Genomic DNA, 17,830 nt, shown 5'->3' on the forward strand with positions numbered 1-17,830 from the left:
TCACTCAGTGTAACCTACAATCATGTTCATAACTGGTGTTTTCTTTGATACCGTTTGCTAAACCCGACAGCAAAAACCAGAAGCATCCGTTCCTATTTGTGTGGCTATCCAAAAAGTCCAGGAAACATTTAGTACAATAATCTTAAGCAGAGCTTGTGCGACCCTCTGCCAGGGATGCACAGTTCATCCTGGACAGAGGGATTTACATATAAGCTAATAAGCTATAGCTTAGGGCCCGACTCTTGGGGGCCCCCCAAAAAAAAATTAAAGGGGAAAAAATGGATGTACATTTCCAAACGCTGGTGGCACTGTGGGTTAAACCACAGAGCCTAGGACTTGCCGATCAGGTCAGTGGTTCAAATCCCCGCAATGGGTTGAGCTCCCGTTGCTCAGTCCCTGCTCCTGCCAACCTAGCAGTTTGAAAGCACGTCAAAGTGCAAGTAGATAAATAGGTACCGCTCCGGCGGGAAGGTAAATGGCGTTTCCTTGCGCTGCTCTGGTTGGCCAGAAGCGGCTTAGTCATGCTGGCCACATGACCTGGAAGCTGTACGCCGGCTCCCTCGGCCAATAAAGCGAGATGAGCGCCGCAACCCCAGAGTCGGCCGTGACTGGACCTAATGGTCAGGGGTCCCTTTACCTTTCCAAAATATAAGATAAAAAACAAGTAAAGTAAAGCCTACATACAGCAACAGTGTTTTGTTTTGTGTAGGCTCCTATTTGTTATGTGCAAATAGCTTTAGATACCTATTAGGTCCACAGATTACCATATAGCATATATTCAGCACAAAAAAAACAGCGACAATTTGTTGTTGACAAAGGACAGCTGGACATATAAAGGGCCCCATTGCCTTCAGTAGCTTAGGGCCTCCTCAAACCTAAATCCGGCCCTGGGTGAAACTAAGTAAGAGATCCATGCACTGCAGGGAGTTGGGCGACTGGGTGACGCTGGTGTCCCTCAGAACTCTATGGTCCTATGAGAACGCGCGCAGGCGCAGCTGCCGGGCGGACCTTTCAACCATAGAGTTGCCCAGCCGGGATAGCTGGGCACAGCAACCCCTCGTCGCCTGACTTCCTGTCTGTGTCTGTGTGTGAGGTGACGGCTGTACCGGAAGCGCAGGGCCGCCTACAACTCTCGGGCTTCTCTCCCATTCTCTGCTCCTCCGCAACTTCTTCGCCTTGGCGTCCGGGGGCGACGACGACGACGACGCGGCGCATCTCCTGCGAGGACTGCTTGCTGAGGGGGCCCGGCATCCTGAGGGGCGAGAGATACCGCGCAGCGCAGGCCTTTTCGCGCACGAGACGCGCGCGTGCTGCGCGGGCGCCTTTACCTGCCAACAGGTGTTTCGTTTCCCAGGGCGACCCCCGTCCGGCCCGCGCTCCCCTCCCCCCGGCCCGGGATGGCCCTCAACAAATCTATGCACGCGAGGAACCGATACAAGGACAAGCCGCCGGATTTCGCTTACCTGGCGTCCAAGTACCCGGAATTTAAACAACACGTGCAGATAAATTTGTCCGGGAGGGTGAGGTAAGTTCTCATTAGCATATGTATGTATTCTGTATAATACGGTATAATATAGTAATATTATTTAAAATATTATTATTTATTTATTTGAAATCAATTTTAAAAAAAAGTTTCAGGAGAGTCTTTATGTATGTTACAGTTGCTGCCAGAATTCTAATCGCAAAAGGCTGGAAGCGAGAGGATATTTCCATCTAAATTAGAATGGCAAAACAAAATGAGAGAGTGCGCTGAACTGGCAAGATTATCAGCAAGGTTAAGAGACGTTACAGATAGAAAATTTATCAGAGAGTGGGATATATGCAGAATATATGTAAAAGAACATTGTCAAAAGTTGGCAGGTCTTGATTGAGCTTCGGTGTGTAAGTAGGATAATTTTATAAAATAAAATTTATAGTAAGTCAAATAACACAGAGAAAGTAAAGTTTAAGTGCATATTTAAGGAACTTAATTTGGGAACTCAAGATCGGAAGATTGGAGGTCTTGTCAAATTTAATCACAGATGGATGTACAAGGCAAGTACTAGTTAAAGAATGAATAATTGTTTATTGTTTATTTCGTATTTTGCCTGTAACATCTATTGCATATTTCTGTTATAAAGTTTTCAACCTATAAAGCATTTAAAAACTGGGCGGAGGGAGAAATGAAATCATTTTTATTTAATTTTACAAATATGAATTTATAACACTCCAAATGCATATCCATATATAGAGATTACTCTGAATCTTGAGACTCCCCCCCCACTCCATGGGTCCTATTGTCAACATTTACAACTGCATATTATTCCATACAAAAATAATGGTACAGTGGTACCTCGGGTTAAGAACTTAAATTCCTTCCGGAGGTCCGTTCTTAACCTGAAACAGTTCTTAACCTGAGACACCACTTTAGCTAATGGGGCCTCCCACTGCTGCCGTGCCCACCACTGCACGATTTCTGTTCTCATCCTGAAGCAAAGTTCTTAACCCGAGGTAATATTTCTGGGTTAGCGGAGTCTGTAACCTGAAGCGTCTGTAACCCGAGGTACCACTGTATTATTTTTATAATATAGTAATATTATAGAAATAATGTTTTAAATAATATCTATAGAAATAATGTTATAAATAATAATTTTATTCTTGTCAGTAGCCTAATATAATGTAACATAATTATAATTATATGAGGCTGCCAACAAGAATCGCACTTTATGCCAGTAGCAAAAAAGCAAGTTTTTTTTGTTCTTTTTTTGCCCTGCATCCAAAAACTTGAGCCACTTGGGGGTTGGAGGTGGAGGAATCACAGAATTAGAGTTGGAAGGGAGCCCCCCCCCCCCCGGGTCATTTGGTCTAACCTGCTGCATTGCAGGAATCTTTTTACCCTACGTGGCATCCAGAGCCACATTACTGAGATTAAGTGTCTTATGCTCTACCAGCATAAACTCGAGTTTATGATATGCGTCGTGTTCATTTGCAGGCACAGGTCTAGTTCAGCCTTGGAAATAAGCCCACAAATGCTACTACAGTCGTACCTCCGCTCTTCTTACAGACATTCAGCTTACAAATGTGGTAAACCCAGAAGTGTTTACTTCTGGGTTCACCGCCCGCGCAGAAGTGCTCTATCGCGCCGCGCACATGCGTGGAAGAGGCGCTCTAGTTGCTGACTTTTTGGGGTGCAAACGGCACCACAAAACAGATTAAGTCCTCAACTAGAGGTACCACTGTAGATCACTAAGAGACTAGTAGCTTGCAGTTTCCATTCCAGCCACAGAGGAGGGAAGCCCCTTCCTTCGCAGAGAGGTTTGACCACAGCGCACCAAACCGAGCTCCTCTTCCTATGGTCCTCATTGGTGCCTCCAAGTGGATATCTTTATTCTCTTACCACCTCCACTGAACAGCTTTTTAACCTCTGGAAACTTACTGGCCCATCCAGCTTTCTGTACCGAGTAGAGTGGTGAGGCTTGGGTTGAACAACAAGGCCTCAAAGATTTTTCCTTCCTTTTAAATTCCCTGCTGTTCTTATTTGCAAGAGTGAACATAGCCAAGTCTGGCATCTGTTGTGCATGCATTCCACACTGTGTTCCTTGATGCAAAACAGGAATTCTTAAGCTTACGTATTATCTTGTGCCTTTCAGTGTGAACTTCAAGGATCCAGAAGCGGTGAGAGCTTTAACATGCACCCTGTTGAAAGAAGACTTTGGACTACAAATTGACATACCTTTGGAAAGGCTCATTCCGACTGTTCCCTTGAGGCTTAACTATATCCACTGGGTCGAAGATCTGATTGCTCAGCAGGACGCTGCTGCTAAAGATTCAGCTACATGGGGAATAGACATAGGTATGCTTCGTGTTGGTGACTTGCAGATCAGTCCTAAGTCCCACTACATACGTGGGCCACTTGTGTTGTCACAATATCGCCATAATTTAGCCTTTGTCCTCTAAGTTCCCAGCACAAAAGTTGAGAAAGGGGGGGGAATGCTATTACAAAAAGCACAGAGCAGAGTATCAGACACACACCCGCGGACTGTCTATGCTCCCATGATAACCAGGCATCCAGCCCACTCCCATCAATGGGGAGACATCTCTATGATGTCCCCCTCTCCATACAAAACCCACCAGGCAAAAATGACACCACAGTGCCCTCCCATGTAATTAATTGGGGTTGTTGTTTATGTCCAGGAGTCCTGATAGCGGATACATATAAGAGTTTTAAGAAGACAGGTGTTTGCAAAGCTATTTGTGTGAACTTGTAAAGTTCACACAAAATGTCCTTTCTACATAGTTTTGATCACCAAAGATTTCCCGCATCAACTCTCATGCATGTGATATGAATCCACATTTGCCTTTGTTACTTTCTCCCTTTCAGGGGTTTATGTCCTTCTGTGGGTGTGCTCAGACAGGATGTAGATTTAGTCTGAATCCATTGTGAAGGAGTAAGTGCTTTTTGACCATACAGTCCAGTGGATTATTTTTCATTCATGCCACTTCTGTAGCTGGCACAAAGTTCTTTTGGGGACAGTGTTGTGGTGAGGCAGAGGTGGTTAGAGCAGGCACCTCCAACCTTGGCCCTCCAGATGTTTTGGACTACAATTCCCATCATCCCTGACCACTAGTCCTGTTAGCTAGGGATCATGGGAGTTGTAGGCCAAAACCATCTGGAGGGCCACAGGTTGGGGGTGCCTGGGTTAGAGGTTTTGCCATATCCTGCCCAGGTTTCTTCCCCAATTTCCCACTTTGCTGGTAGAGTTTTGTTGGTGTATCTTCAGTGGTTGAGGTTCATGTGGGGTTATGCTGGTGCAGCAGGGTTTTCATCATACACCATGGCTCCCCGGCTAGCACATTCGGGAATAGGACTGCACCCTAACTTTGATTTTTCAAGATTGTTTCATTGACATCCTGTGAAGTGCAACAGACAGTTTTCGTAGCAGAACTGCAAAGAATAACACTGAATTGGATTGAAAACTCTGTCTGTCTTTGGTGTGTCAGTTCTTTACTGGCCTTATTTTGCCTACTTGTGAAGTATCAAGTGTTGCAAGGTATTTTGTGGAATAGGAAATACTCTTCTCAAACAGTGACACCAAGTAGATAGTAATTTAGCATGTTTTACCTAATAGTACTTGCTGGCCAACTGGTAAAATTCAGAGAGAGAGAGAGAGAGCCTTAGAAAATGCATTCTGGGTTGTATATTTTGAATGCTCTTTAGTGTTTTAACTTTTGCACTTTTCTTGGGTGTGTTGCAGGAACAGGTGCATCTTGTATTTACCCATTACTTGGTGCAACTTTGAATGGATGGTATTTCATTGCAACAGAAGTGGATGATGTGTGTTTCAGCTTTGCCAAGAAAAATGTGGAGCAAAATAACTTATCCAACCTTATAAAAGGTATCATTGTATCCCTCTTGTCCCAATCTTATGCTGCAAAGTAGTTTGCATACAGGCAAAATTATCCATGCATTGCATTATTTTGGGGCTGTTCATTTGGGTACAGAAGCCGAGAGTTTTGTTTATACTGTGGTACCTTGGTTCTCGAACTTGATCCGTTTCGGGAGTCCGTTCAGCTCCTGAAACCATTCAAAAACCAAGGCACGGCTTCCAATTGGCTGCAGGAACTTCCTGCACTTAATTGGAAGCCTCGTCAGATGTTCGGCTTCCAAAAAACGTTCGCAAACCAGAACACTTACTTCTGGGTTTGTGGCATTCAAGAGCCGATTTGTTCAACAACCAAGCCATTCGGGAACCAAGGTACCACTGTATATAATGATTCCCCCACCTTGAATTTTTGTTGGAGACTAGTGCCAATGGAGAAGAAAATCCCCAAAATTCCTAACCGCCTTTCCAATCAACCCAACCCGTAAAGAGCAGAGAAAGAAAAAAGGGGGAGAGGTTAAAAGAGAATGGAAGGGGGTGGCTGGCAGGAAGAGGGCCAAGAGGAAGCGTAGCAACAGCAGAGATCTGGTGTATTACTCCTCAGAGTGGATTGCTTGTACAGCTTTTGCTACTGTAGTGGATCTCCAATCACCGTTGGAAAAGTGAGCAACTATTTTATGAGGTCTAACAATAGTGGCATAATAGCATTTGTATTATGAATGTCCATGATGCGGCCAACATGTTGTGCTATGGTTATGATATTAAGCTTTCCACCTTTATAAAAGTGGGTTGCCTTTGTCTTTTTGTTTGAAGTAGCATATAACGATTTCTAGAAGCTCGGTTGAAAGTAAGCAAATGTCTGGTTTTCCCCCTCTGTGCTTCCTTTTTTTGCAGTGGTTAAAGTACCACAAAAGACACTCCTGCTGGATGCCTTGGAAGAAGAGTCTGGGGTCGTCTATGATTTCTGCATGTGCAACCCTCCTTTTTTTGCCAACCAGCTGGAGGCAAAGGTATGTTGATTGCTGATCCTCTGCCCTGGGCTTCTCCTGTTTGTGTTGACACATGCTCATTCTGGAAAGGCCCCTTCACAGTTGAAATGCTTGAAGTATAATTTGATGCTGTGCAGGAAGACATTTGGGAGAGGCGGAAGAACCTAAGCATCTGTAAAAAATTTCATACAGTCAGTTTGCATGGCTATGGAAGCAATCTAAGAGGTAATGATGCCCACTTTCATTCTTTGCCAGGGAGTAAATTCTCGTAATCCCAGAAGACCCCCTCCCAGCTCTGTCAACACTGGAGGGATCACTGAGATCATGGCTGAAGGAGGAGAGCTGGAATTTGTCAAGAGAATAATCCACGATAGCCTGCAGCTTAAAAAAAGATTACGGTAAGAATTTAAGTGTAATATTTTTATTGTTTATATGCCATCCATTTGACTGGGTTGCCCCAGCGACTCTTGGCAACTTCCAACAAAGGATAAAAAAACGCAATAAAATATCAAACATTAAAACTTTCCTATACAGCGCTGCCTTCAGATGACTTCTAAAAGTTTATTTCCTTTACATCTGATGGAAGGGCACCACTGCTGAGAAGGCCCTCTGCCTGGTTCCCTGTAACTTTACCTCTTGCAGTGAGCGAACTGCCAGAAGACCCTCGGAGCTGGATCAATTAAAGCAAATAAAAAACTTGTTGTTTATAGCCAAAGGTCATCAAAATCCAACATATAAAAATTAAATCATTTAAAATACACACATAATAACGAGAATATCAGTATCTTCACCGTAGATTAAAAACAAAAAAATTAATCCTCTCCAGTCTTCATAGGAAATAAAATAAAATAATCATCATCATAATGTTGATGATTTATACAACTGAAACCACTGATTAAAATATATTTGTGATGTGGCACGAATCCCAATGCTTGGAATAAAGTTGTTGGGCTTTGGTTTTGAGCAGCTGTTTTGCTCTAGTAGGAGGAAGAAAAGGTGTGCTCTTAACGTTATTTCCAAATCTTGGAGTATAGTTCACCCATGTCTGTAATAAAGTCTGCAGTTGTTTCTCAAAGCATTTTCCTTTTTTAAAATTGGCAGTCATGAGACCTTTGTGTTATGAAACTTGAACTCCCTTAGAGGCTAGTTTTGAGAGAGCTTAGTCTGAATTCTAAACTCTTTGGTTCTGAAATGTCTTTCATTACTGCAGGTGGTACAGTTGCATGCTGGGGAAGAAGTGCAGCCTGGCACCCCTGAAAGAGGAGCTTCGGGTCCATGGGGTAAGCATTTCTGTAAACACACAGCAGCTATCTGTATTACATCTGTTCGCAGCCGCACTTTCCATTTGTGTAAAATACTACAGTGGTGCCTCGCAAGACGAAAAGAATCCGTTCCGTGATTCTCTTCATCTAGCTGTTTTTTCGTCTTGCGAAGCAAGCCCATTGACGGCTTAGCGGATTAGCGCTATTAGCGGCTTTTAGCGGTTTATCAGCTTAGCGGATCAGCTGATTAGCGGCTTAGAAAAAGGGGGGGAGGAAAAAAAGTCGGAAAAACTCACAAGACATTTTCGTCTTGCAAAGCAAGCCCATAGGGAAATTTGTTTTGCAAAGCGCCTCCAAAACGGAAAACCCTTTCGTCTAGTGGATTTTCCATCTTGCGAGGCGTTCGTCTTGCGGGGCACCACTGTAAACGGTTTTTCCACTGGCAGGCTGCAGAACCTGGCACCCCTATCAATCTAACTACTTGAAAGGAGGTCCCACCGACTGCAGTGGCCCTTAGATCCAGGCAGGTGTGTGTAAGACACCAACCTTAGTCAACACAGCAGAGTTCGAGAATTTAAAGCACAATGGACAAAAGTAGCAGCATTCCTCATGCATTAAAACCTGTTTTTTTTCAGAGGTGTGTTCTCACCAACAAGCAATATGGGGTTCACTGCGAGACATGTATCTCCCTTCTTCGGCTGCATGCAGGGCTCCTCAGCCCAGCCCAGCTGCGGCTGCCGGATGGGCTGTCCTTCGGAGCCCCTTTTGCAGAAGTTCTAGTACTTGGATTGAAAATGCAGCTGAAAATAGTGGTAGCCTTTTCAATGCTCCACCTGTCTGATAAACAGCAAAGATACACCTCCCTGCAAGGAGAAAAAGAGTGTGCCAATCCTGTTGTGCCAGCTTTCTAACTACAGGGAGTTGTTTTCTGTGGGAGAGCACTCAACACTGCATCTGCAGTCTGAAGTAGCCCAGTCAGTCCTGTTTATGTTTGTATCCTGCTTTTTCTTCCACTGAACTCATTTTAATCACAGGAATCCAAGGTGTGCCACCATGTAGGAACTAGCCTGACCTAGACTTGCTTAGCTTCAACAAGGTGGCTGCATATTACACCTAATTCTTCTTATAATGCTTTATTTGGCTTTTACCTCTAATCGGAAAATCCGCTGCTTGTGGTGGTGGTGGTGTGTAGCTTTGGCAGTAGAGTGCGGTGGAGCTGTGAGCAGACTCAAGCCTCTTCCTTTCCCCCGCACAGAAACATCAGGCGGCGGGCTCAGGAGGGCGAGTTCCCACGCTCTGCCGGACCCCTAGGACCCCCACTCCTCTGTGGGGTTTTTTTTGGGGGGGTCTCCTAGCCCTGGCGGGACGCAGATGGCACTGTGGGTAAAACCTCAGTGCCTAGGACTTGCCGATCGCATGGTCGGCGGTTCGAATCCCCGTGGCTGGGTGAGCTCCCGTCTTTTGGTCCCAGCTCCTGCCCACCTAGCAGTTCGAAAGCACGTCAAAGTGCAAGTAGATAAATAGGTACCGCTTTATAGCAGGAAGGTAAACGGCGTTTCCGTGTGCTGCGCTGGTGCTGGCTCGCCAAAGCAGCTTTGTCACGCTAGCCACGTGACCCGGAAGTGTCTTCGGACAGCGCTGGCCCCCGGCCTCTTAAGTGAGATGAGCACACAACCCTAGAGTCTGGCAAGACTGGCCCGTACGGGCAGGGGTACCTTTACCTTTACCTAGCCCTGGCACTTGCCCCCAAGTCTCTATCCACCAGAACCGTGTCGTCCTTTAAGCAGACAACATGGAGCGCACCACCATTACCTCTGCAGCAAACCGGAAGTCTGCCTTCAGAGCATTTCCTGGCCTCCAGATTACTCTGCCCCCTTCCTTGTTCCTGCTGCATTCTACTGCACTATAGACCCAGCCTCATTTAGCTCCCTGTGAACTGGACAAGAAGTTATTTGTCTATGCTGCCCATGATCAGAGACTTTGGAGGAAAGGGCCGCAGACACCTATCTGTGTGTGTAGGTGAAATGCTGTAATTTTGAGCTAAAAGAGTAAAATGCCAGCATGGGATGTTTTGGGGTCCCAGCTCAAAATACAGTAGTACCTCGGGTTACATACGCTTCAGGTTACATATGCTTCATCTTACAGACTCCGCTAACCCAGAAATAGTGCTTCAGGTTAAGAACTTTGCTTCCGGATGAGAACAGAAATGGTGCTCGGGCGGTGCAGCGGCAGCAGGAAGCCCCATTAGCTAAAGTGGTGCTTCAGGTTAAGAACAGTTTCAGGTTAATAACGGACCTCCAAAACAAATTAAGTACTTTTCCCGAGGTACCACTGTAGGTCCGAAGTCGTAATGAGTTACTGAAGGAAATAACTCCCCAAACGTAAGACTGGCTTGCTGTTTTTCTTTGTGTGCAGGTTCCTAAAGTCACCCACACCGAATTCTGTCAAGGTCGTACCATGAGGTGGGCGCTGGCTTGGAGCTTCTATGAAAACGTCAAAGTGCCAGTAAGTGCCCTTGTGTCTTTCCCGCAATTTGTTATCTTGTGTTATCGCTTAGGACTCTCCCTTAATGCGTCGCAAGCTCCTGAGTTTCCAAAGCAATTTACATAGGCCTGGTGGGATGGGGTGAAGAAGACCTCTGTTTGATAAACACACATTCAGATCTCTGATTAGTTGCACAAAATTACTTGAGTGATTACTCGAGTAATCAAATTTCTGTGCCCCCCCCCTTTTGCTTCTTCCTTAGTTTCTTAACAGCATACGTCAACTATGCCAGTGAATGTACAGACTGTAACTATCAGATTCAGATGTACGAAATTCTCTTGGACCATAGTACATAACTGGCAGAAATTGAATTACGTGCTTTGTTCAATATGAGTTTAATTTTTTCCCCAATTACTACTGAACAGTTCATTTTTTTCCTCCCTCAGTCCATATGTAACGTATTTATTTTGCAATATTTGTGTTTTTGTGTTACACGTTCTCCCATTTCCTGTTTGGGGATTTTCTTTCTTTCCAATACTAATCATTCTAGCTGCTGTTGCTGTACGATGTAGTTCTTGGTTTGGGTCCTAAGAAAGCTTAACTTACAGAAGTTCACAGAAGGAATATTTCCTATTACCTCTTCTCTCTATAGCCACCTGTGCTCCTGAACATCATGTGATGTAGCACAGAGTGTTATTGAGGTGTAGGGATGGAAAATTTTCCTTCCGTGAACCCCCTTAAGTCACCACATCTTGATAGTAATTATTTAAAGGTAAAGGTAAAGGACCCCTGACAGTTAAGTCCAGTCGCGAACAACTCTGGGGTTGCGGCGCTCATCTCGCTTTACTATCCAAGGGAGCCGACGTTTATCCGCAGACAGTTTTTCCGGGTCATGTGGCCAGCATGACTAAGCCGCTTTCTGGTGAACCAGAGCAGTGCACGGAAACGCCGTTTACCTTCCCGCTGGAGCAGTACCTATTTATCTACTTGCATTTCGACGTGCTTTCGAACTGCTAGGTTGGCAGGAGCAGGGACCAAGCAACGGGAGCTCACCCCATTGCGGGGATTCAAACCGCCGACCTTCTGATTGGCAAGCCCTAGGCACAGTGGGGACCACAGCACCACCCGCGTCCCTAACTATTTACACATTTTCTATTCATGTTCTGAATACTGCATTACTATTCTTTAGGTTTTTAATTATTCCATTTCCTCTTTCCCCCTCAGTCGCCTCCTTCTAAGAAACGAAAGCTAGAGAAGCCTCGGAAACCAATCACATTCCTAGTCTTGGCATCTACAGCCAAAGAGTTAGCTACTAAAGCTTCCTCAGTGGGGATTGATGCTGTTGAAGGGATGGCAGTAGTTGCAGCATGGATTAGAAAAATCCTCACTGACCTGAAGGTAATAGCAACTGCAACAATTCTCCCTTTGCTTTCCTCTTTTAAATGCGATGTCATTTCAGGAAGCGGCAAATTTACACCAGCGAATCACACTAAAACTCTGCGCGTTTGCTTCAATAGGTGCAGCACAAATGCATTCCCTGCGGGAAAGACGAGATCAGTTTGTTCCTAACAGCTGTAGAAAACTCCTGGATTCACTTGCGGAGAAAGAAGAGGGATCGTGTCAGGCAGCTGCGCGAACTTCCTCGAGCCTCTGTAGATTTCCTCCAAGCCACAACAGAAGGAAAGAACCTGAACGATGCAAGTGACATCGCAGAAGGCGACCAAGGTGGGCCTGCTGGAGGAGACAAGGAAGGACTTGCTGAAGATGACAGAGGTGGGCCTGGGGAAGACAATGAAGGTAGGTCCACAGATGATGGAAAAGACAGATCCACAGAAAAGGCATTGGCGGGACTTGGTTGCAGCCTTGAGTCACAAGAGGGTGGCAGACTGAATAGCACGCCTGATACTGAAGAAGAAAACCTCGAGGGACATACCAAAGAAAACAGCCAAGCAGAGGAACCAGCTGTTGTTTTAGCAAGCTTAGAAGATTCCAATGATGGAAAAAAGGAGAGGTCCAAGGACTTTGGCACTGGTTGCCTAGGTATTGAAATTGGAGAGGGTGCCAACGTCTCTGGTGAATGGTTCCTTTTCAAGTGTATGTTAGTTGTGAAGAAAGAAGGGGATGATTCTTTAGTAGAAATGCACTGGATTGAGGGGCAAAACAGAGACTTAATGAACCAGCTGTGTACCTATTTAAAGAACCAAATTTTTCGGTTGGCCACAACATAAGGATACACGTGAATGAGGAACATTATGTTAGCCTTATTTTGGTAACCATGGCTTTTGTGTTAGCATATATTTAAGGACATCTTTGCTATGAAAAGTGGCTATTTTTAAATCACTTGTGAAGTTTGAAGTTCTGGAAATTCATAAACGCCTTGGAAATAATTTGTGGATAGCATCCAGACTAAACTAGGTGCACTTAGTTCTCGTTGAAACCAATGTGAAAATTCAGTCATGACTTTAAGTTGCACAGACTTCAGTGGGACCTAAATGCAAACTAGCATAATCCTGGACCCTACGCATTTTGTGTAACAAATTTTTAGCTGTTGAGATAACATATTAGAAAGCAGCACTGTGTCTGCCTTAAAAAGGTAACGTTGTTGTGGATTCTTCATTGGCTTTTCCATGTGCTTAGTGGAAATTTTCCACAGTTGTATCTGTCCCGTTTCCCTTGACAAGTGATATTATTGGCAACCATGAGTCAGCAGCTGTGTTCACGAGTCACAGTAAACTGGGATGATGAACAATTTAACCTGAATGCCTACATTACTCCTGCTTTGTTCCTCTACTGATAATAAGCAGCAAACTATGATCCTTGGCTAACCATTACATTTGAAATCAAAACTCTGGTTTGCTTCACTCAAACCCCCGTTTGGTAAGCCAAGAACCAGAACGGCAAAGGGTATTCAGGTACAAGTTACAAAGAATTATGGGATGGATTGAAAATATATAAAGATGCTTTAGAGACTTGGCAAGCATGTGTGACATACTAGAGCCAGGTGAAACATCCTAAACATTTCAGGTTGGGAAGAATCTGAGTGCCGTAAAATGGATATTATAAAGAGAGCAAAATTGACTGTGTTAAGCTACATGATGATGATATATTGATTTTTTATATTAAAAAAATCACATAATAAAATATTTTTTTAAAGCTGCTGTTCTTTTTTCAGGTGAACAAATTGTGCAATGTTGCACCTGTTTCTTCAAGCTCCCTACTGCCATCTGGTGTACAATTCATGCAGTTCTACTCATCCCTCTAGTTTGCTCTGTGCTTGCTGTGATTTTATATATAAAGGTAAAGGTAAAGGTACCCCTGCCCGTATGGGCCAGTCTTGACAGACTCTAGGGTTGTGCGCTCATCTCACTCTAGAGGCCGGGAGCCAGCGCTGTCCGCAGACACTTCCGGGTCACATGGCCAGTGTGATGAAGCTGCTCTGGCGAACCGGCACCAGAGCAGCACACGGAAACACCGTTTACCTTCCCGCTATAAAGCGGTACCTATTTATCTACTTGCACTTAAGGGTGCTTTCGAACTGCTAGGTGGGCAGGAGCTGGGACCAAACGATGGGAGCTCACCCCGCCGCGGGGATTCGAACCGCCGACCATGCGATCGGCAAGTCCTAGGCGCTGCGTCCCCTGATTTTATATATATATATATATATATATATATATATATATATATATATATATATATATATATAATTGCAGTTGTTTCTTCTCTCTTACCTTGTGAGCATTGGGCCTAAGCTGGATTCTTCTGCAAACTGTGTTGTAAGGAACTTTACTGCAAGAACACACCATTGGGATGGAGGCTTTCTCTTAAGTAAGGGAGGAAAACATCTCCCTCTGGGGATTTAAACTTGCCTGGGGATTTAAACCAGGACTCAAAGCGAAAATCATGATTCTAGAACAAGAATGGGAAGCCAGTAACTCCCACCAGCTCCAGCCAATATGGCCAGGGATGATAAAGAACAATACAAGTTCTCTGCTGCAGAACAGGAAGCTGAGCAAAAGAAATGTCTGCAGAGGGACTGGGAAGGAAAGTGGTCAAGGTCATCTTTTCTTGGTGGCACTGGCCTACAAGCACCCAGTAGACAGAATTGATACCAACATTCCCACCATCTTTTACTGTCCAGAGAATGGGGCCAAAGGCCGATCTTCTTGTACCGTTCTCTGGGCTCAGGCTAGCCAGCAGCAAAGAAACGAGCTTGAGTGATCAAGTGCTTGCTTGCTTTGTCAGACATCTGTATTCTCAGAACAGTTGGGTTTGACTTGGGATAAAGAGGAGAACAGAGAATCGTAGAGTTGGAAGGGACCCTAAGGGTCATCTAGTCTAACCCCCTGGAATGCAGGAATCTCAACTAAAGCATCCATGACAGATGGCCAGCCAACCTCTGCTTAGAAACCTCCCAAGTGTCATGAACTGGCAGGATGACAGAGAGGAGGAAGAGAATCCTGTCAAGGAGTGTAGCCAGCACTGGGACAAGCAGGGGATGGGGAAGGAAGTACAGGGTGACAGAGGATGGCGAGGGGGTGGGGGTCAGGGCGCAGGAACCAGAGCAGCAGGATCCAGAGCCAGAGGGGCCCCTGTCTCCAACATGGTGCGCTCTGAAGCATAGGGAGCAGCAAGAGGGGTGCTCTAGGACAGTTTTTCCCAACCTTGGGCCTCCAGCTGTTTTTGAACTACAATTCCCATCATCCCTGACCACTGGTCTTGCTAGCTAGGGATGATGGGAGTTGTAGGCCAAAAACATCTGGAGGCCCAAGGTTGGGAAACACTGCTCTAGGAAGCTGAGGCAAGCAAGGGCCCACAGCCCAGCTCACTAGCTGGCCAGGTGGAGCTCACTAGCTCTGGGAGGAAGTGTGTGATTCCTCAGCTGGAGAAGGCTTGGAACAGGTGAGAATCACATGCCTCATCAAGCCCAGGTGCTGCACTCAGCATGCAACGTACAAAAGGGAAGCAGAGGTGCTGTGTCTGTTCAGTTGGCTTGGATGTTCCTGGACCTCTGCAGGGCTGTGCTTTGGGTTTGACTGGACCATATCCTGTTGGACTTCAGACTTGGCCTACTTGGATTGAACCTGGCCTGTGTTTCCTGACCTTTTGGATTTTTGACTTTCCTTGCGTGGATTGATTCCTGGTCTTTGAACTTTGGACTTGACCTACTGACTTGCCACCAGGTAGGCCAGGGGTTTGGGACACCACAACCTCCTGAGGGAGTCTGTTCCACCGTCCGAAAGTTCTTTCTGATGTTTAGCTGGAATCTTCTTTAAGCCATTGGTTTGAGTCCTACCCTCCAGAGCAGGAGAAAACAAGCTTGCTCCATCTTCCCATGAGACAGCCCCTGAGATATTTGAAAATGGCTATCATATCTCCTCTCAGTCTCCTCATTTCCAAATGAAACATACCCAGCTCTCTCAACATGGAGACTTCTGCTTGCTTCCTTGGGCATTGGACCCATAGTCTCAGTATTAGTTGCATCTCCCTCTGATCCAACACCTCTTTCAGCTAAACCATTAACTTGTGGGTAGCATGGACTGGTAATCATGTGAACAAATTCCTGTTCTCATGCAAACATTGGGAATTCTGCCAGCTGTGCACTGAGGCCCTTTGTCTGAAATTAATTCATTGCAAATGTACCTGAAAATTTAACCTTGGTTGCCTTGAAGAAGTGGTTGCAATAGTCGCAAGCAAGTACTGTGTGCCATGACTGAATATCCTCTGATCCATTGTTAGAACTTGGCAGGTCCTGTTGGGTGACATCTGGATTTGTCATGCACACTTTGTGGTTCTGTATTTGCTACTTTACACAGATGCTATACTACAATATCCTCAGTCTTTGCATTCAGACTGGGCCAATACAGTGTATCCTTTGCCTGATGTTTCAGGATAACTGCTCCAATATGTCCTTCGTTAATCATTTGCAGAATACCATTGTGCATCTCTCCTGGAATTGCCTATCTACTCTTCTTTGAGCATCATGCCATTTTCTACAGCTCTGTCTTTCTGAAAGTCCTTGACTGGCTTGGGAGCCTGTTTGTGCATGGGCTGTCCTGTCCTTATGCTTTCCCTTTGGAGAGTTAATGAACCAGCACTGTTTGTTGTCTGCTATTTCAACTGCCGTGCTTGCGGATGCAGGTAAGCATCATAGAAACATGTGCACCTGTTTTCCCATGTCTTCCTCCTCTTTCATTTATTGCGTGTCTGCCGAGTGTTAAGGCATGAGATCTACCACTGAGATCTCTCTTCTGGATTTGTATTTGATTAATAAGGCAGTATTTTTGCAGGTTCAGTATCTTAATTCAATGCCATATGAGGATGTCAATGCTCAGAGGAGAGAATTTTTTAGTATGTTCTTGAGTAGCTTGTGAGCCATGTTCACTGCTACCAGCTGCCCATGGAGGTACACTAGTGAAATTCATGACACCCTGCTACAATGGCAGATAGTTATTTCTTTTGCTTGAAAAACACTTGATACAGTGGTACCCCGGGTTACATACGCTTCAGGTTACATACGCTTCAGGTTACAGACTCCGCTAACCCAGAAATAGTACCTCGGGTTAAGAACTTTGCTTCAGGAGGAGAACAGAAATTGTGCTCCGGCAGCGCGGCAGCAGCGGGAGGCCCCATTAGCTAAAGTGGTGCTTCAGGTTAAGAACAGTTTCAGGTTAAGAATGGACCTCCGAAACGAATTAAGTACTTAACCCGAGGTACCACTGTATTTATTTTTCCACACCCCTCAAGGCAGATGAACGAAAAAAGCTTCCATACTTTTCCTAGCTGAAAAACAACATTAAGCACTACGGTGTCTGAGTATCTGTTTTCCAATAGAAGGATAAATTTATGGAGGAAATCATTCCCTCCATCAGGTTAAGATAGCCAGCTTCTGTGCCTCCCTTTCTCTGTTGTTGTTCTTAATATCGACTAGACATTTAGTGGTTCTTGGTTGTCCCTAGCCAACTTTTTCTCTGCTCCTTTCTCCGCCACTGTGACTACATTTCCTGTTCTGGTGACAATCTGATCTTCCAGCGTGGTCCTAGCCAGCCCCTTCTCTCTTTGTCTTCCTGCTCTCTGAGAAATGAATTATTAATGGTGCATTAAATGGAGGCTGGCCGGGGGCCAATGGATGGTGCTAATCAGGAGCTAATTGAGGAAGAAATGAGATACTCTTCCCAGCCGCCCAAGCATGGGGTACGCAGTGGCCTGTTACCAAAGGTGACCGCTTCCTAATGCCTAAGCTCTGGGGAATGGCGCATAAACAGCCAGTGGGGCACCCTGAGTGCAGTTGGATAGAATGCTGCTCTGCAGCCTTCCATAATTCCTTGCCTTTCCTTCCCTCTTCCCCATCGCTTGCTGTCAAGGCTTATTTGAGGCAGGGGCCATGAAGACTTTGCCCTGGAACCTGCCATTGGTTAGAACTAAGAAATTTTCACGCCTCTGAGCAAGAGCCAAATGCCATTCCTTTTCTGCCCAATGACCAGAGTCTGTTTCCGCACGTCAGGTGTTAGAGATGAACTATGGGGCAAGGAAGCATAATGTGTCTTCAATAATAATAATAATAATAATAATAATAATAATAAATTTATTATTTATACCCCACCCATCTGCCTGGGTTTCCCCAGCCACTGGGTGGCTCCCAACAAAATATTAAAAACACGATAAAACATCAAACATTAAAAACTACCCTTAACATGGCTGCCTTCAGATGTCTTCTGTAAGTCAGATAGTTGTTTAT

General features: G+C 45.1%; 1 protein-coding gene across 1 annotated transcript; it reads left to right on the forward strand.

Annotated features, from left to right (window-relative positions):
* The first annotated feature begins 1,074 nt into the window (after positions 1-1,074).
* On the forward strand, positions 1,075-13,248 carry METTL16 (methyltransferase 16, RNA N6-adenosine). Its single transcript, XM_079949624.1, has 9 exons — positions 1,075-1,525; positions 3,630-3,832; positions 5,235-5,375; positions 6,255-6,370; positions 6,605-6,747; positions 7,560-7,629; positions 10,027-10,116; positions 11,320-11,493; positions 11,613-13,248. Exons 1-9 carry the CDS (start codon positions 1,398-1,400, stop codon positions 12,321-12,323), a joined length of 1,776 nt encoding a protein of 591 aa, XP_079805750.1. The 5' UTR covers positions 1,075-1,397; the 3' UTR covers positions 12,324-13,248.
* The last annotated feature ends 4,582 nt before the right edge of the window (positions 13,249-17,830 follow it).

Source organism: Podarcis cretensis, assembly GCF_951804945.1.
Source record: "Podarcis cretensis genome assembly, chromosome: 13".
NCBI classification, from domain to species: Eukaryota; Metazoa; Chordata; class Lepidosauria; order Squamata; family Lacertidae; genus Podarcis; species Podarcis cretensis.